Source organism: Lissotriton vulgaris, chromosome 2_1 (assembly GCF_964263255.1).
Source record: "Lissotriton vulgaris chromosome 2_1, aLisVul1.2, whole genome shotgun sequence".
Taxonomy (NCBI): Eukaryota; Metazoa; Chordata; class Amphibia; order Caudata; family Salamandridae; genus Lissotriton; species Lissotriton vulgaris.
The window spans coordinates 544078366-544099517 of NC_141687.1; the positions used below are offsets into that span (position 1 = coordinate 544078366).

General features: G+C 43.5%; 1 protein-coding gene across 1 annotated transcript in view; it reads right to left on the minus strand.

Moving 5' to 3' along the window:
- The window catches only part of ITGB2 (integrin subunit beta 2), a 466167-nt gene that overhangs the window by 62280 nt on the left and 382735 nt on the right, over positions 1–21152 (minus strand). Inside the window, exons 13-14 of the mRNA XM_086955517.1 lie at positions 12339–12523; positions 3755–3999 (exon numbers count right to left, since the gene is read on the minus strand). Coding sequence (XP_086811643.1) covers positions 3755–3999; positions 12339–12523 — 430 coding nt within the window. The remainder of the gene's footprint in view (positions 1–3754; positions 4000–12338; positions 12524–21152) is intronic.

The window sequence follows — 21152 nt, forward strand, 5'->3', positions numbered from 1 at the left end:
GTTATTTTGAAAAGCCTGTGGTCGCCTTAAGTGCCAAACCGTGTGATTTCGGTCTCCTGACCGCGCACACTGGGTTTTGATTTTGGTTATTCTTCAGATTTATTTCCCAGCCTGCTTTAATCTGTATTTGTGATTTTATGGAGGTGTGTCGCTTCGTCTTGCACAAGCTAATGTTCTTATGTGACTGAGCGAATGCTGGTTATTTTATGAACGTTTTCTACCTTTTCCGGCTCCACTTTTTTTTGTTTTTGACCCGCAGCAGTGGCAACGTTCCTGTATGACAAGCTGATGTCTCTCTCCCTAGCCGACGTATGGCTTTCTTTAATATTTGTGCATTTTTGTCTCTGTCCGAAATGTAAATGCATTTTAAGGTACCTCACAGATTCTTCAAGCTAAGACGCGCTCCGTTGTCTTCTAAAATAAAAATGCACTGGCTTTGTTAGATTTCTCAAAAGATATTTCAAAGGTTTCTCGAACATTTGCCTCGCCCGGCTGCTTTCTCTTCCCTTCAAGATCTTATTAGCTTTTAATAGAGGTCTTTGCAATAACCACAAACGCCTGTGTAGGAGCGGTGTGTCATTTACCATCCCTGTGCCGGTTCACCTGTGTTTTAAGTCGATTATTACATATGTGTTTCCAAAACACATTCTTCCAGGTGTGAGTACATGTGTTTTTTCCCACATGGTAACACTTCCATTGTGCTTCCGCACCACAGTCCTCGTTTTCTCTCAGTTTTTAAAAATATTAATTTGAATAAAAAGTTTTCCTGCAACGGCCTCTTCTGCTTCTTAATGTTGTTGTTTAATTTGTGCATAAAAAGGGCCTCTTTTGCAGCATTATAAGAAGTACTATCGCCAGTTATGTAACATGATGCCTCTATTCATTGCATTTGTATAGCGCTTACGGAAAAGCAGCGTTGAAGCGATCTACTAAGTTATGTTAGTGCTTGCAAGTACTAGCCAATGAAATGTAAAAACTATATGACAATAGTCATCATTTGTAGTGGTACCACATTTAATATTTCTAATATTAGAAGCAAATGTAATATAATTCTTATTAATATATTGGTATTCATGTAAATATTGGAAATAGCGCCTGCAGCGACCCCACCCTCCCATTGTTGTTTTTAATCACCCTCACCCTTTCGTCATTGTTTTCAATCAACCCCACCCGCCTGTTGTTGTTTTCAATCACCCCCACCCTCCCGTTATTTTCAATTTCCCCCCACCCTCCCATCGTTGTTTGCTGACTTCTCATCTCCCCCAACCACCATGTCATAAGAAAAGAAAATCGGCAAAGCTTGGCAATGCGTTTATTCATTTCTTTATTTATATACCTGTTTTGGTTAGACAATTAACAAGTTCGGAAGTTCTTCCACAAATATTTTCTTCATGTAACGATTTTACTAGAACATATAAATAAATATATAAGTATCCAAGAGGATCGTCTGTGCAATGTTGGCCGACCCCACTTTAAAAGCACAACACAATCCCAGGATTGTTGTAGATGTGGGGGAGCTAACTTGATCCCAATAGCTACAGCACGAGCAGAGCCTGGAAAGCATCGCTGTGTAACACACTAGCTTGCAACAGCAGGCATTTATTACAATTAATAGTTTAATAAAATGTATATCTCCTAAACATAGGCTTACATTCAATGGACCGCACTTCCTGAATGCCCGGACCTTGATTTGAGGGCATAAACAGCTCAATACGCCCGCCCTGCCCTTGCTCTACTCCTTGGGAGAGGGGGGGAGTGCACCATGACAGATCCGCTGTAACACCTCCTGCAGAGGACGTGAGTGCTGCACGATCTGTCCCTCACTCAGCTTTCCACCGTGTTCACCCTGCTATTGTGATAGCAGCTGATGAGGGCAGACCGGACACCAGCATGAGCAATATATGGACGATGCAGAACCCTGCCGTTTCATAGGTGGGCAGCTGCTACACCCGATCCGCACAATATACAAACCCACAACCTAGAGACCCCATGATTTCCTTACAAGAGCGCCACTACACCTCTTCAGAGTAGGCAGGTAGAGCTTTCTGTGCCCACACCTATCCCCACCAGACATACCACCGGCACTTAATCATCAACACTGGCGCTTGAACACCAGTTAAGGACACATTCATTTATGGCAGGCACCCTACTTGTAGGGTTTGTTGGTTATGTGTTAGGAAGTGAAAACAGGAGAAATGGACTGGTAGAAGCGGTCTCCTGACGAGAACACAGGCACTTATTTATTTATTTATTTATTTATTTATTTATTTATTTATTTACAAATTAACTACTGCCCATTACACCCCTAATTCTGGTTAAAAGAGAGAAGACCCCACACATGGACACTCTGAGCAGAATCCAGGCTTAATTCTAGCAGTTACTCTTTGGAAAGTTGAAAATCCATCTCAGCCATTGAGATTTAAGGACGGTCAGAAAACTGCCATGGGAAGTCGCTGGTCCCAGTGGTGCTTGGTTTGGTTTTGTGCATAGTTACTTTTAAGGTTGTCTACCTGTGAGGACCGCCAGCATATTTTTAATTCTCTTGTGTGAAGATTGTGTCTCCCCCTCCCCTTATCCTGAATTTGCGATTTTCCTTACATCCGCACAGTACGGAATTAACGTTGTTCGTTGAGAATGAACCTGGCCACATGGCGTTGAGACTTTTCACAGGGGGACTGCTGACAGACCACAAAGTCGAGGCCATGAGCTCAGTATTAGTGACTTACCCGAGGATTTTTTTTTATTCACCGCCAAACCCCCAGGAATGCGTTATGGCATTTTTTATGTTAATTTTTTTTTTATATATACAGTCGCTCAGTTATACATAATATCTTAATAATATCTAAGGTAACAAACATGTTTATAATACTTATTATACATTTATAACATACTGTACAGCAGCCACACTGCTCTACATCATCGCTTAAAAATATTGGCAAAGCCAATAGCTCTCACTAAACACTTATAAGGTCCCGGGCTGTATTAAACAAGCATTGGCTATGCCAATGCTTGTTTAATACAGCTCTCCAACAATAGTTAGGCTATCTGTGGTTCAATAAAATACCACGAAGCCTCAATTTGCCCACATGCAGTTAAAAATACTCAAAAACATGCAATATTCCACGTTTGACACCTACTTTAGACGAAAACACCACCAAAAATATGAGTAGGTGTAGTTCATACTGAAAACACACAATACGTCTTGCAAATGTAACGCCTTGCAAAGAATAACAAAATCTTAATTTGTGGGAGTGTACATAATCGTGTAATTTTTTCCACAAAAAAAGAGCATAATGACACTTTTATAGCAAAGTGTGGTTTGCCAGTTTCTTGTGTGACATTTTTGATATGAGCATGCACTGCCAAAAAGTCATACCAGCAAGAGTCTGGTTCACACAGAGAATATCTCCTGGTGAGACGTTTTCTATGTGAACGATTCTCCCAAGTGAAAATTATGCAAAATTGTGCAATGCGAAATGTAAAAAAAATGTTGAGAAAGTTCATGAATATCATGTTCAAATAAATGTGGGAATTCCACAAATGTCACCAGCAAAATTAAACTTTTGCCCAGGCCGAATTATTTACTTTGTTTCTGCAAACTGACAATGTCACCCCATTGTCTCCAAAGAAAGCTTTTTTTGATGGGAAACTACAGGTCACAGAACGAGAGTCTGACTTTCTAACTTCATCATGTCTGAGGATTCAGAGGGATGGCTTAACCTCTTCTAGATGTAGGCTGGACAATGTTGCCTACCTTCTCCACCGCACAGCAGGCCATTGAAGACCTCACAGTTCCAGTTGTTGCATTCACAGAAGGCACCATAGATCTGCTTCTTGGGGTCATCACTGGCATGGCAGATGCACTGACCACAAACACATTCTCCTAAACCAGAGCAAGTCGCCGAACCATTATCCTTCCTGCAGCTGACTTCCAGATCTGTGGTGGACTTTCCAGTTGTGTTGCACTCACAGTTCTTGCCCACATAGCCTTCGTCACACCTGGCCAAAAAGGGAGAAAGGGCAGTTTTCAAGAGTCAGTGAACATTAAGAGTTAACTGGGCGGCAGTAAATTAAGAAAACAAACCCTACAAGTGATTCGGCCTGTAAACATTATGAATGGCTTTCTCTTTGTGGCTATACAAAAACTTTAAAAAGACCACATTTTGTATCTGCGCATTCCCACAATCTGAATATGTTCTATGGTGTAAATAGTTAAGATTTGTTTAGTCGTATATATTGATATGCAGGGTGATTAGTCTCAGACTTTGCACAGTTATCTTTCATGTTTCATCCTTCAAAGACATTTCTCTTTTCAGTCATTCAATAGATGCAGGTCCAATTGACTACTATACCATTCTTTTTATTTATCACTGGCTTTTAACTAAGAAAGAAACTCAGCTTGTGCTAGGTGAAGTCTTCAACAGGAGAAAGAATCCAATAACTCTTGACCTCCAGTGTCAACTTCTTCGGAGCTGGACATCAGAATATCAGGGTCAGTACTGTTGGCTTCCATTTTTGTCCAGATATCATCATACTTATTTTTGGTACCATCTTTTTTATTGATTTTTGTAATAAAAAGCAACAAAAACATGTATAGCCTACTCACGCCATCTGTTATCCAGTACACATCCACACAGTGGAGGTAATAGACTATCTGCCACTAAAGAACACCTTATCAAGTATTAATTTTTATACCCTTCAAAAACACATGCTCAATAGTTCTATAGTTCATTTCAAATGTGTTGCTAACTCCCCCATACTCTCTCATGTTTCCTGGGGAAACCCATGCAACATATACAGCCTTCCCCCAAACACAACACAGGTCCATTTCTGCTCACCAGGTCCCCACAGCTGGAGCCTCCGTCTGTCTCCATTGACAGGCCATTTCTCTCTTCGCTATCACCAATCCCAGTCTTACAAGCGTTCTCTCAGCACGTGTGAACCCTTCGTCATCCACCGCACCAAGAAGGGCCATTTTGGGGGTGAGACAGATCGGGCGGCTAAGCATTGCTGTGTGGAGTCTGTAGCATTCCAATAATGGCAGCGAACTGCGCAGCTCCACACAGTATGCAGGAAGTCACCCACTTCGACGCTGCTTCGGAGGTAGCAGGGTCTACCTCCTATTCATACACCAAAGCTGCTGTGGAGTTAAATTGGTACAGTGGAGGTATTTGGGTTGAATTATATGGCGCCTCGCAGTTATCGCCCACAGCGTCGTCGAGCTGCCCAATGCAATTTTCCCATTTCTCCCTCAAAGAAAAGGGATTCCGAGATATTAACTATTGGGGACTTATATATAAAGGATACCAGCCCCCAATCCAGGAGAGGGCCTCCAATCAACATAGATTCAAGGGGATTGTATTCAGGCACGTCAAGGTGGACAATCAAGTATGACTGGAGAGTGTCATAGCTGCACGTATCTAAGGAACTGGAAGCATTCTAATCCAAAATTCTCTATTAGTTCTTCAAATGTCTTGAACCCCAGTGCCACGTATAACATGCCCCAAGGATGTGACACCAGTAGGTCTGAATCCCAAAAACCCAACAGTGCCACAACCTTCGGCAGCAGGGTGCCACGCCGTAAAGGAGCTACACCTGTTATTCTGCCCTCCCATCATTAAGTGCTGGTTTATATCTTTTCAGTACCGGTGGGAAACATGCGATGGCAGATTGCCCCATAGACATAGACAATCGAGCGTTCAAGTTTGTAAGGCGGATCATGTTCCATACCATAGATCCAGTGATTAATGAATAGGTGGGAGCGCCTATAATAAAAGGTTAGGTCAACCATTGCTAGTCCCCATCATGTCAATTTGCAGCATTTAGCAAAAGCAACAGGCTAGGTTCCACCCCCTCATATAAATGAGGTGAGAACAGAGTTAAATGATACCAGGGTCGCCTTGGAAAGACAGTAAGATCAGTTTGCAGGGTATACAGTATCTCTTAGCTGTGGAGGAGTAATCATTTTCAAGAGCATGTTGCTCCCTAGCTGGGATAGTGGCAAGGATGACCAGCATTGCACATCGCTCTGTGTCACGGCCAACAAAGTGACCAAGTAATCGCCTGAGTCTGCTATAGTCCAGATGTTGACTCTTAAATAGCGGTATCAATTTCTGCCTGTCTGCCGTGCCCACTCCACTGTGTGACCCAGTAGGCCCACGGGGATAATCATGTCTTTGACCAATTTACCCAGAACCCAAGTGGAGCACACATGTGTTGAGAACCTCCATGAAGAACGGCCCAGAGATGTAGTGATTATTGATGTATATTAAAAGATCATCAGTGTAGAGGGATAATAGATCTGCGTACGTCTTAGACCACCAGAGGTCCCGGATGCAGGAGTCAGCTCGGAGGATCTATTGCAAAGGCAAGCAACAGGGGTGACAAAGGGCATCACGCTTGCATCTCTCTTTTATTCAAGCAGAAATAATCCAATAGGGTTCCCCCGATTTACACTAAAGCTCTCCACAGGCCATGGAGCAATTTTACGTTTGCCAAGTACTGCAGATCAAAGACCATAAGCCCCAGCAGGTGAAACACATAAGTCCACACGACACAATCAAAAGCCTTTTCAAAGTCTATAAACAGAACAGCTAAGGGGTCGAGGCAGTTGCTGCAAGAGCATTATGCAAGCAACAGATGTTGTGTCACATTGATCTACAGGACATAAAGCCACTTTGATCACCAAATCAGTAATGACCATAACACATCGCAGCGCAAGGATTTTCTCTAGGATTTTGGCTTTGCACTTGATCAGCGTGCTAGGTTTGCAAGAAGAGCAGAGTTGGGCGGGACAGTCTCCTATATGGATAGTAACTATGTATGACTCCTGCAGAAACTCTGAAGATAGCCACTGCCCCAAGTCTTAAGTCCAATAGTGTTTGTATTAGAATATCAGATTGACAACAGAAGTACTCTGCGAGGAGTCCGTTAGTACTGGGGATCTTTCCTGTGAAACCAAATCTCAGCTTCCCTGTGGAGCTGAGCTATGGCTTCAGCAATCTCCTCCAATCAAGAGTATGGTATTGAGCAGTGGTTGGTAGCGGTGGCTGAATGGAAAGGAGGGGCATAAGAATGAAGTACCTCAGCTTAACAGGTCTGAGCAGATGCATAGAGTGAGGCGTAGTAGGCAGTGACTACCTACCCCATCCCTTCGGAGGTTGTATGCACGACACCTGATTCGTCTTCAATACTTGTCATGTGGCTAAGTGTGGCCATACCTTGGCTAAGCACATGAAGCACTTTACTCATTTTGTGGCCTTGTTCATAGAGCTCACTTTGAGATGTTTGCCAGAGTGCCCAAGCCTCATCGAATCTTGCTTAAGAGCTGAGGAGGCAAGTGTGAGCACATGATGTGCCTCTATGGCGGCCTCTCTAAGGTATGCACGTTCCACAGCCATACCACCTGTTCAAGAATGCCGATCACTCCAATCATTCTTGTTTTTTGTGAACTCATTTTGAGATCACAGTGGCCAGATCCATTGCTACAAATGAGCCCCACAGTGTTGCCAGGCATTTTGTGGAAAGAATTGTGTTGATCCCTATCGAAAAGCCTTTGGAATGTACCACTGGGTCAACCGCGAGGTGCTAAGACGCCAAGGAGGCAGTGTGCGCTGACGGCCACAACTAACGTGCAGTTCTAACGCCGCAGGTTGGAATTCTCTTCCCTTGTACCTTCGTGCTACCAAGGATGCGCGCTCTTTTAAGCATAGCATAAAGACCTGGTTATTTAATGGTGTCTTCTAACTCTCTTATGTAGTTTTCAGTGGTAGCGAACCAACAGCGCCGGGACACTCTCAGAGTAGCTGTGCGCTTTGCATGTGCTATCTGATTTTATTTTATTCAAATGGTAATGATCCAACAGGATTCTGGCATGAAGGAACATCCTGGAAATTGAAGACATGAAAGATGCTGGGATCAGATAATAATCAAGTCGAGGGAGAGTGCCTTGAACCTTGGAAAGAAAGGTATATCTCCCAGTTTCCCAATGATAGTTACGTCAGACAACTGTGAGATCCAACACCTCAACGAACGTCCAGAAGAGGCTGAATGGGGGCAGAGCCTGGGGGAGAGAGACATTTCTGTCAAGGGCAGCAGTTAACAGTCTTTTAAAGTCCCCCACTGTGACAGTAAGTCCAGGTGAGGCCGAAAGCAAGGCCTAGCTTAGGTTTGAAAAAAATGACTGTGTAAGGGGGAGGTGGGGCATAAATTGAGCAGAGATACTGCCACCCACAGAAACTGCCTATGCCACCCAAATGCACCCAGACCACCTCAAAGAGAAGGCAAGCATGAATCAGAACTGCCACTCACCTTGGGCCTCTATGAAATTCTGCACAGTACCTGGCAGCGTAGTTGTACCACAGCAGGCAGCGACAATGATTACCCAATAGTTGAGTTTCTTGGGGTAGGAGCATGTCTATACTCAGTTGACTGGCCAGGCGGGGGACCGGCACCTTACTTTACCTTGTTAAGGAAACCGTTAACATTTCAAGTGAGGCAGCAGAGCAGGATGGTGTTAACACGAAGAATCATGAGTGATGGGTGAACAGAGAAGGTGGATGGTGGATGGCCTTCAGACAAGGGCATAAGGAGAGCGTGATATAAGAGAGCAAACCTTATAACATACTAGGCATTCCCATTCGTCCTCCCCATACTTCAAATAGTAAAGTATCTGTTGCATGTAACCAGGGCCAATGCCCCTATTCCAGGTGGACTGAGAGTCCTTCCTACCCTCCCGGAGCATCCCAACAAAATATTCAAAGAAAAGAGAGAAAGAAAGATTAAATTCCCCAAACAAAAAGTTAACCATTGGAATAAGAGGGTTGTGGTGTCTACATGGAAAGGCCCAAAGAATAGTGAGTGCTGGACGATGAGTAGTAAGTCAGCATGTAGCATTGCTTGTGGTTGAGTTAGCGACTCAAAGAGGTATCCCCGGGCAGTCCCCCGCCCATCAAGCAAGCACATAATGGTGCAGCAGAGAGAAATGCACCACAGAGACATGGAGTACCCAGTAATAATGGTCACAGAAACACCACCAGGATGAAGCCGGGGCGGTGTACAGTTTAGGTATCGGGTGAGGTGAGGGTGGAACACTCTTGTCTTTATGGGTGCACAGTCTTTCAGGAGAGTTCATCACTGGTACCTGATTTTTATTTACTGCGGTCAGCTGTACTGCATTTGCCTGTGGACAAGGATGCTTTCCAGTAAGTTTTCAGCAGCAGCAGGATTGGTTACACCAGCGAATGTCATGGACATTGGTTGTTGGTTGTTGTGGAGGAGTGACTGCCTGATCCCAAGAATCCCAAGTTGTTCCAGTGAGAAGATCCCTCTGCATACTCTGTCTGTAGATTTAGGTCCCTGGATTTTGCAGGCAGACGTGTCACTGTGTGTCTGAGGTCTCCAACCACATTTGCTCGCTCACATATCCTGCCCTCCATTTCAATGACCCTTTCAATAACATTACAGTGGTCCTGCCGAAGACATGTCCGATCAGACCTCAACTTTCATGGTCTTCATGGAAGCCCTTGAGACACAGTTAGCTTGTAGTATAACTACAGTGGAAGCATTGTATATTTTTCCATTTTTCAACATGTGGAGGACACCACAGATTTCTTGCTGCCTCTTGGCATGCCGACCATCACTCGGAGATCACAGAAGGAGAGACACTGCTCTTGTATGCAGAGGGGGAGGTGGAAGAGCCAGACTCCACACAGTGTTGTGGTAGCCACTCAATGGTTTCAATATATAGGAAGAGAGAGATGGAGAAGAAAGGCCCCTTCCCCCGCCATTATCCTTGATGTTCCAATGCCTCTGGTGCAAGGCAGATGTGATCAGACACTGCAAGTGTAAAACTCCAAGTATCAGGCTGGCCCACGATGTAGCCCTGTTCCAACCAGGGATCAGAGAGGCTGTGTCCTCCAAAGTAAGGTAAGGTCAAGCCAGTGAGGGCTCACAGGCCAGAATGAAATAGCTGGGAGCCGCACGCTCCGCAGTTCCCTGCAAAACTAAAAGAAGAGAACAGGGCTAAATCACCAACCTCTCAGGAGGAAGGGGCCACCAGTATCATGTAGTCCCCTTGTGGAGCATCCCACCAGTCCCCAGCCCGCGTTCCTCATGGCAAGAGAAGCCAGGGAACCAGGATAGAGCTCCAGGCACACGTGGTCTCAGCTCTTAGAAGTTGCAGAATCTGTTTCTGCTGTGCACGCCAGAGGGGTGCCTCGCCAGGTGGGAGAACATGTTACATGCGATTCAGCACCTTATTCCTCTCATGGCTATTAGAGCGGTTCTGCCATCTTGAGCAAGCCGGCTGATCATGGGCCTGCCTGGACTTGTATGTCTTCATACACCCACCCGGGGCATTGGGAGCCACCAGTCCAAAGGGATGGCTCCAGGGTACCAAGAATGATGACGGTCTCTACAGGATCGGCAGGATTTATGATCCATGGATGGAGCTGCTCTAAAGCACATCCGCCATGTCAGCTGCTCAACCATGCCCCTCTATTATCCTACTTATAGACATAGCAGAGAATGTAGAATTCAATACAATCACTGCATTTCTAGACCTGGATATTTAGCAAATTATTGTTTGGCTTCTCGTAGTGTAGGGTTTGGTATTCAATAATGTAAATAACACTTTGGAATTTTGGGCTGTTATCCCCTCTCACCGATGCATTTGCTAACTTTGTAGTGGTTCAACTGACCCGGTATAAGAAATCCAAGCAGTCACAGAGAAGGATCTGACATTGGATTATTGTGCTTCCTTCAGAAAGGAAAACTATTGTGATAAATTCACCCATGTTCATCAGTGATAAAGTTCATGATTTACACAAAAAGTAATTAGTTATAATTTTCTCACTGCATTCTAGCGAATCCAATCCTGGTGCCAAAGTTCTGAATGATGGGAGCTTTTCTAACCTGCAGCTCTGTCCTCCCCTTTTCACCTCACTTACATCGACTCAGATATCTTCTAGTTTTGAAACCTATAATATCTACCATATGTACTACCAAAATTACACAAATCTGCTCGTCCATCAACTGAGAGACCCTTTCAGCCTGGCATTGACACTTTCATCGGTATATCTTTCTTCATATATTGCTAACTTTCTTAAGTCGCATTTTAGGGATCTTGCATCTAATTTTAAAGATACACACAATTTTCTTTTAAAATTGAATGATACAGAGGGGAACTTATGGGTCACCAAACTAGATGTGCTGTTAGTATATACTTCAATCCATCATACTGATGGCCAGAAAAGAAGATCAAACTATTTTATTTGAAAAGAAGATCTGCCAATCTAATGCAACAAATGATATAATTCTTGACCTTATTGGATTTGTGTTGAATCATAATTTTTTTTTTTTAAGATGTGTTTGATATAACAAATGAGAAACAGTGGTGGTCCGTACATTTGCTCCATCCTTTGCAAATCTAACTCTGGTGGTATGATGGGCGGAAACATGTCCAAGGAACACACAATACAGAAATTCTGTGGCTAAAGTCCATATCATCCTGTATATTTAGAAAGGTGAGAGAACTATTTTGGAAACATATGCATAAGACTGAATTAGAATTCCTATTATATCAGGTTATTAAGAGACAGAAATAAAAAAATATATTTCTAGACTTAGCACTTAATATTGCGAATGGAATGTTGGCTTCCTACCTTGATACATCCTTAAAAATTGTGCTAAACGTGATATAACATTCAACATCGCAAACTGAGGGGTATTTTTAATAAAACCCATTTAGGAAAAGGGTAAAAAAATACATGGGTAGATGCACTTCAAGAAGTGTTTTTTCTTTACTGTGGTGAGTGTATATGCTCACCACAAAATCAGGGCCTCCTCATAGCCTGATCTTCGAGAGCAGCCACTCGCCCTCTGAGGGCACCACAACTTCAGTGCCACAGCTTTAGCTTCTAGTTTACATCCACCAAAAAGGCCACACTAAGTTCTCAGCAAAAATGAAATTCCAAGAATTGATTCCTTAATTTGCTCCATTCCGACTTCACGTTAGGGAAAGCTATGGAAAATAGCGATGATACACAGGTTTTGCAAGAGCAGCTAAAGACGTGTGCTGTTAGGCGCGTTCTGTGACCACACCCCAATATTATTCATTTTTATAGCCACCCATGCCCAGATTTGAGATTTTTCCATTGGAGGAGTGTGCCTCCAATCATGCTGATGCTGCAGAGCCCTTTTGTCCTACCTGTCCACCCGTCAACACAAGAAATGGTGTCCATTATGCCATGCAGGGCTGCAGGAGCTCATGCTTCAGGGTCCAAGTGAGCATCTCAATAGAGTTCACTTCACAACATAATTGTGTCAAGAATTGTTACCTGCAGATGCCACAGATTGTTTTGCCATGCGAGTTGCAGTCTGTAGGTTGCGGTGTGTCATCGCACTCACAGTCGCAGAGGGTTTTGACATTAACGGTGAGTGTGTCTGTGAAGCTGAGAGGCCGAATAACAAAGGATTGATCAGGGAGGCACTTCTTTGCTGTTACCTTCACCACAAAGCTGATCTAAAAGAAATAGTACATGAAAGTGTGTTATAGCAAAAGGAAAATGGCTACTGTGTGCAAATGGAAATACAAAATGAAAGGACACAAATAATACCCCATCAAATTTGCATTCCGTTGTCATCTGTAAGAAGATAAATGTTTTAGGGATAACAAGGTTTAACTTTTTGAATCACTGGGATGTTTTGTAGTACATTGGTTTTAACACAGAATTGGAAAGAAAAACAATTTACCAACGCCAACACACCAGAGTCTTCTATAAGTGTTGACTGTAGCGCAGTAAATATGCATATTATGTTACATTCACATACCTTATAACTCTATTGAGAGCAAACTAATACACATAGGTGTGATAATTACTCAACAGCTCTAAGCAGCCTACACTTAATGTTGCAAATGAGCCATATTTGTTTTCTTCCCAGAGAATATACAGTAAATATTTCTCTGAGCAAATACAGAAATTAGCGGTGGTAGAAGCGAGTATGAACTTGGGCGGGTCACTGGCACCCTCCATTACCTACCTACATTCCCCTATTGAAAAACAAACAATTGCTGTATTATGGTGAGAATAAACTTAAAGGCCATAGGCTCATACCTTACACCTGACACCCCAGAGCTCTCTTTCATATGACAAAGAACTTGCAGTATCAGGACTCACCTGAAAGTAGAGCTACTTTCTCGGACTGCACAGAATGAACAGGTTTATAACTTCCAGATAGCATAAATATATCTTCATTTTCACAAAACTTACATACTCTGGATTCAGATAGTCGAGCTATCGCTCACATTACAGAGATTAGACAGTGGTTTGTTTTAGCCATAAGAGCTATCCTTAAGAGAACACAAAACCTAAAAGCAGAATTATGCTGCGAATAATGTAAAGGTTCAGACCCCCGATGGCGAATCTCTCCTCACTTGATACTTTTTATTTAATTTCACATCTCAGGCACTTTAGCTAATTTACAGGCCAGGCACTGACCATGTAGCCGCTATCTCACTCTTCAGGTATCCAAGCAACGCTCACACTTTTGAAACTGTAGCCACAAACAGCAGCTGCATCATCAATCTGCATATGAAAATAAAACCTAAAACTACTTCTCCTAACTGAGCTGCTGCAATCTCATTCTTTTGGGATGGGTGCCTCACTGGTGCATTCACACAGGCAGACGATGAGAGGGGTGAGGTGGAGTCCAAAGTCATGCTGTTCAGCACCAGAGCCTGACCCCCACGGTCAGCTCACAGGTGTGGCTGGAAGAGGACCTTGCTCTCAGGGGCTTCCTTCCCCCAGCCCCAGCTGCTGCGGTGGTCCAATGTCACAGTGTACACCCAGTAGTACTACTGAAGACCGAGGTCTGGGAATAAGAAGTGGTTTCTGCTCCCAGTCCACAGGTACCATAATTTACAGTACTGAGCACGTATTGTAGGCTTAGTCCCATGCTGTGGCAGTGAGTGACTCCTTCTGCTGCTGCCTGGGCTATGCACACTTGGCACAGAGATGGAGTGTCGCAGCAACTACCACCAGCTGGACACTTCAACAGCCTATCAGTCCGACTCTGAGACAGTTCCGAGGCGAGTCAGTCAAGCGAGGCATGCTCGGGGTAGACTGGCTGACACTGCTGTGGTTGCTGGTGTTGTTAGCACTCCTCCTGGCTCCCATCCAGGGTGGCAGCCGTGGTTCCAGGGTCACACAGGTCAGCTGGTGCAGCACTGGTTGATTAGCCAAGGGCAAGCCTCCATTGGACTGGGTGCTGGTGTGGATTGAGGCAGAGAAGTGCATGTCCGCGACTTATAGGCAGAAGCCAGGCACAGTGGATGCAGTGTTGCCCAGGACACATGCTCCAGGGCATGTATGGACTACCGGTCTACTGGTGGGTAATTGAATGTCATAGAGCATGGCTGCGGCCCACCCCTACTCATCCCAAAGAGTATCTGGGAACAATGAGAGACTCTCACAGGACCGAGTTCAGTGAAGCTCACGAGAAGGACGTGCTTGTCACGAGACTTATATATTTGTCCGTCACTGTGCTAGGGCTCTGCCTGTACTATTACTACTGTGAACAAATGGAATATTTTGGACAAAATGTGTATGATATATTGACTGCATGTTGCAGTGTAGCCACATGGACTTGGTAAGATTGCCAGGCAAAAGGAAAATCATGCTTGAGCCAGGTCCAACGGGCCGAGTCTTCGGGCGGGCCCCCACACCAGAACAGCAAGAATCCCGGTGCCAAGTTGGCCCAGTACTGGTTAGTGAAGGTATCCCTTGACATGCCCTCGCAGCGGCCTTACATTTCACTGCAGTGTCTACCTTAGTTGTGGAGAAACCCATTTTAAATCAGTAGGATTCCTACCGTAGTACTTAGTGCTCTAGCTTCTTTGCTGCATATAAGCGAGTAACAGTACAATAAGCACTCTTTTTCGACAGAGTGTTATGTTGCATGTTTCTTTAGGTTTCACGAGAGTCAAAATGTAGAATAGTATGAAGTGGGAATTCTATGTTGGACATTCATTGTATGCTGAGCTGTTGAGATGAAGACATTGCTTCCCTGGCTCCCACCTGTTATTTACCTAACTTTCTACAAATAAATATATACCTCATCTACATCTTGGTTTGGAGTTCTTCACTACAAATTGGCGACGAGGGAAACTGGAGTTCTACACGTATTTCAACGGACGGATACTAATTACTGAAGAAAATACGAAGAACATTTTTTTTTAAACAAGAAACGGACCGGTAAAGAACTGACGCAGTGAGTTTTATTTTGTACATATATATCGCTGTTGCCACCGCTGTTGCCCTGACTGCGCTTTGTTTTCTGTTACACCTGTGCCTAGCGCCACTGAAAGCGTTAAACGTTGAAGTCACTGGGTACCTGCATCTTTTGACCCGTGTTCGCCATTCGATCTGCATGCGCCGGCAAGCTCGAGAAGGACTACGCGCGTCACCTTGCTTACGCGAGTGTGATTGATAGCGCGTCCTCAGGAACTGACGTCGGACGCAGGTCTCGCCGCGTGACCCTAACGTGGCGGCCATTTTAAAAATCCTTGTTTACATTTTTTTTTATTACGAAGGATGTCGACATTGTGACTAAGACTTCAGGAGTGTATGAAACTTCACAGCGCATAAGAGAGGAACAACTACATTTTACAAAATATATATTCCGGTCAAGGAATTAAGGTGAAGTAAATATAAAGCAGTTATTTTTTTTGGTTCTTAATATTACAACAGGTGAGGAGGTCGGGAGAAGGTTGTTTTTATTGATTTGTATATACATATGTACTTCACAGTGCATGGAAGAAGGTGACTGCATTGTGAGCACTGTTGATAAGGACAGAGACATGGCACAACAACATTTTTCAATTAGTTCTCCTGAACCATTTTGGGTTAAAGGTGCTCAACCCAGTATTAAATGGGTAGAATGGAAAGAATATTTTGTTAATTATTTAGAAGCTGTTGATGAAACAAAGAAAATGAAACCTGAACAAAAAAAGAGAATTTTACTACATTCTTTAGGACCCATAGGGTTAAAGACCTTTTCTAGGATGAGTAAATCTGATGATTCCAATCTAGATGAGTTTGAGAATGCGATCAAAAATATGGATAAGTATTTTGCACCCAAAGTGTGTATTGGGGTCATAAGACATAAATTCTTTCAAAGGAAGCAAACTAAAGAGGAAACTGTGGATGAGTGGATGGATGACCTTAAAAAACTTGCCATTGACTGTAAATTTGACAATTTACATGATGACCTAATACGTGATCAACTAGTGATGCACAACAACAACTCTGCCCTACAAGATCGTCTTTGGGTTAATGGAGATGCACCTCTTGATGATGTGGTAGCCATCATGAGGAAATCTGAAATGTCTGGGAGGTGCGCTACGGTTGTGAAGGAAACTGAAAAAGATTTGTCCAAGACTTCTGGAACTATTTGTAAAATTCAAGCTCCTAATAGAAATTTTCGCCAACAGCAACAGGAAAGAAAATGGACTAACCAACCTACAAGGGTTCAGAATAAGAACATAGAGGAGAGAAGATGCTACAGATGTGATAGCAAAGAACATCTAGCCTTTAGTAGACTCTGTCCAGCGTTAAAGAAAAAATGTGGTATATGTGGACTTTTAGGTCACTTTAGTAAAATGTGTCGCAGACGCAGTAATGTGAAGTATATGTATGAGGAAGATGTAGAGAGTATGGATGAAATAGAAACTGAGGACGAATGTTGCGTAAAGAATGTTCGTGGAAACTATGTAATTAACATTTCTGAGGATTCCTTAAAAGGTAAACCAATTTGTGAAATATCTCTTGGTGGGGTGATTGTAAGTGTGTATGCGGACTCCGGTTCCCCATACACGATTGTAAATGAGGAGGTTTGGAGGAAGAAATTTGTAAACAAGATTGGTGAGCAATTGAATCCACCTGATGTTTGCCCAATCAGTTATACAGGTAATAGAATTGGCATGATTGGTTCTAGTTGGCTTACCTTTTTGTTTAAAGGCAGGTCCACTAGAGGGAAGTTGTATGTGGCAAAGGTAGGACCATCAGTGTTAGGGTGGTTCGACCAGAAAAAATTGCACATCATTTTAGATCCAAATTCTAAAGATAAAGTACTGATTTTGGATGATTGCAGCAAAATGGGAGAAACACTGTCTGAGAGCTTCCCTAAGGTGTTTAGCAAAGAGCTGGGTGTTCTAAAGGGGTTCGAACATAGGATTATTTTAAAAGCTGATGCACAACCTAAGGTTCACAAGGTAAGACCCATACCTATACTGATAAGGGAGGAAGTTAAGAAGGAGATTCAGGGATTGCTTGCCAAAGGCATTATAGAGGAAATTGAGACGTCTGAATGGATTTCTCCGATTGTGGTTGCCCGGAAACCCAATGGAAAAATCCGTTTGTGCATTGATTTGCGCCACTTGAACAATAATTTTGTGGTTGAGAAATTTCCCCTTCCCAAAATCAACGAAATGGTATCTTCCCTTAAGGGTGCAACATGGTTCTCCACGGTTGATCTCTCCGCCGCTTACCACCAGGTTATGTTAGATCTCAACTCCAAGAACCTTACGGCGTTTATAACGCCATTTGGTTGTTACCAATTCAGGCGTATGCCTTTTGGGTTGGCCTCAGCCGCTGCTGTTTTTCAGCGGCTGATGCATAAACTCTTTGGAGACATGGAAAATATCTAATTTTTTCAGGATGATATCCTGGTTGCGGCGAAAGACAAAGAGGGCCATGACTCTAAATTAAAACAAGTTTTGGAAACCCTACAGTCAGCAGGCCTGACTGTGGAGTTATCCAAGTGCAAATTCAGCCAAAGAAGTGTTTCATATTTGGGACACATTATAAGCGAAGAAGGTGTTGAACCCAAACCCGCATTAGTAGAGAATATAGTAAAATTTCCTGCACCTGTTTCAAAAGATGAGGTGAGAGCGTTTCTTGGCATGGCCGAGTATTGTGCCAAGTTTATAAAAAATTTTGCTGCAAAAGTTTTCAATATACGTGCACTTTTGAAGAAGAACACTAAGTTCGTATGGAGTGAATTGTGTGAGGAGGAGTTTAAATTGGTCAAGAACGAGTTGCAAAATGTGAATGCACTTGCCAGTTTCGACCCCAATATTGATTGCCTGTTAACCACTGACGCAAGTGACAAAGGCCTGAGTGCCGTGTTGTCACAGTATGATGGAGATGGTAAAGAAAAGATAATTTTGTTTGCATCTAGGGCTCTTTCCCCTGCTGAGAGTAGGTACCCTATCATCGAGAGAGAAGCCCTTGCGTGTGCGTGGGCTTTAGAACATTTTCGAGCATTTGTTTGGGGCAAGCCTGTGATCATTCGTACTGATCATAAACCATTGATCCGTATCTTGTCGTGTGAGGGTATGTCTGGTGCGTCAGCAAGATTAGCGAGAATATCTATGCGGATGAAGGAGTACATTTATAAAATGGTCTACCTACCTGGGAGAGATAATCGTATTGCTGATTGCTTATCAAGACTTCCACCTCCTCTTGAAGAATGCGAGGATGATACTTGGAGTGAATACTGTGTGGCATTAGTGCATGATTGTGGTGAGCCTGCCATAAATAAGACTGAGTGGTTAGCCGAACAGGAAAAGGATGTTGTTTTGAAAAATGTATTAGAGTACATTTGCAAGGGTTGGCCCAAGAAGAGTGGTATTCCTGGATTGGATGCCTTTTGGCAAATCCGCATGGAGTTGTCCTCTGAAAATGGTATACTCTTTAGGGGTGATAGAAACGTTCCACCTGCGTCATTCAGAAGGAAAATTTTACAACTTTGTCATGAGGGGCATTTTGGAATCATGAGAACCAAATCTATTGTTAAAGGGATGTTTTGGTGGCCAGGTGTTGACAGCGAAATAGAGGAGTTTGTAAGGAAATGTGTGGTTTGCATGTCCGCTGACAAGACACTTAGGACCTTTAAGCCTAAAATGAGTGATGGTTTAATACCCGATTTTCCTTGGGACACCATTGCTATTGATATTATTGGACCTATTGGGGACTCAAAAGAATATGGGTTGGTTGCTATTGACCTTTTCTCCAAGTGGCCCGTTGTCAAATTTGTTGAGAAAATTGACACTCAGACGGTGCTTAAATTCTTAGACAAAATGTTCATCGTGGAAGGTTTGCCTGTTTGCGTGCTGTCTGAAAATGGCGTCCAATTTACGTCCAAGCTGGCTAAGGAGTATTTTGACAGATGTGGTATTAAACATAAGACCACTGCATTGTACAACCCTAGTGGGAACGGCACTGTTGAAAGGTTCAACAGAGTGATCAAAGGCGTCATTCAGGCCTCTGTGCATAGTAAACTTGATTGGAAGGTGCAAGTACAGAAGGCGATTTGGTCATATAGAGTTACTGTGCAAAACAGCACTGGCATGTCCCCGTTCACCATGATGAGAGGCAGAGCAGCGAGGTGTAAGTTTAACCCTGAATGGCTTTTTGATGGGAAAATAGCATGTTGGTCCCCGGTTGATGTTAAAGATAAAATGCTGTCTACTCATGACAAAAGCAAGGAGTTTTATGATTGTCATCATAACACTAAAGATGCTTCTGTCAAGGTTGGAGATTGGGTTAGAGTTAAGAAACCCTTTAAAGTACCTAAGGGTGTGAGTCGCTTTGAACCACCATGTAAAGTTGCTGAAGTTTTAAGGAATTCAGTAAGATTAGACGATGGAAGGGTGTGGAATCTTAAAAACATTGCCATGAACCCTAATCAAGATTGTGTAGAGGTGTTTCCCAATCTTAATGTCAATAGTTTTGATTGGGTAGAAGATCATTTTGAGAACAGTCATGTTTAGTCTCAACTTGCTAAGGATTTTGCATCTGCTTCTTCTGAACCCAAGCAATCCCGTTCGCCTTTGTGTAATGAGGGGGGAGTGGGCGAGGGTTGCAGTGCTGATGTTCAGACAACTACTCGTTTGGATGCACGTGATACTCAGAGTAAGGTCGTTGATGTTTTACCTGATAAAAGAACTAGAGCTTTGCCTGGTTGGCTTAAAGACTTTGCTATGTAATTTATTAGACTTGTTTCTGTTGCCTTATTTCTTTTTCTTTCTTGCTGTGTTTCTTTTCTTCTGTTTTTGTTTTCTTTCATTGTATGGGGGGGATGTGTTATGTTGCATGTTTCTTTAAGTTTCACGAGAGTCAGAATGTAGAATAGTATGAAGTGGGAATTCTATGTGGGACATTCATTGTATTCTGAGCTGTTGAGATGAAGACATTGCTTCCCTGGCTCCCACCTGTTATTTACCTAACTTTCTACAAATAAATATATACCTCATCTACATCTTGGTTTGGAGTTCTTCACTACACAGAGGCATGCAACATTTGTGCTCCATCATATCTTGATTTTGGATTGACTTGTGGGAGTATCAAAGCTCCTCTCTCAGTAGTGCTTCTTAAAGTTCCTTTTCACAGCGGCAGCTCCTCCCACCCCCCTCCCCCCCCCCAACCCCAATTAGAGTGGAGTAGTGCCTCCCCCTCTCCAACCCCCTCCAATGCCAGTGAAACAAAAGTGAAAAATAAAATGGTAATAAAATGAATTACCATTTTATTTTTCACTGCTCACAGGCCCAACAGTGTTTGGGGGCAGGGCCATTGCTGCTGACTGGCAGCAGGGGAATGCTGTTCCCTCCACCAGTTTACACTGTACATGTCACTTTAGCCGGCTGCCTTGCGACTGCCAGCCTGACATGCGCAGTGTAAACCTCTCCAGCTGGGTGGAGTGTAGACACAAGGCCCCGGTGCCTGCTGGAGCATGGAGGCAGCCCACTCTAGCCAATCTTGGCGCTGCTCTCATGCTGCTCATCTGCCGCATGAAAGCAGCACGGGTATTTGCAGACGGGAGCTGGCTTAGTCTCCAGGATGATTCGCCCTGACTGCAATCAAGACGAAAAAGGTAAGTTCGTTTTTTATTTTATTTTTACCTTTCTTGCCCACTGACAGGCACTGTGAGAAGCTCGCACTGCCTTCAGGCTATATTCCAGCTCTCTCAGTCCCGGCCTGTTATAAAACCCCTTATCCAGCCATGATTGAAAGCTTTGGAATCTGAGCATAAAGGCATTGTTGATTTATTACAGTGCCTGCCACTGGGTGTGGCACACGGCTCGACAACCC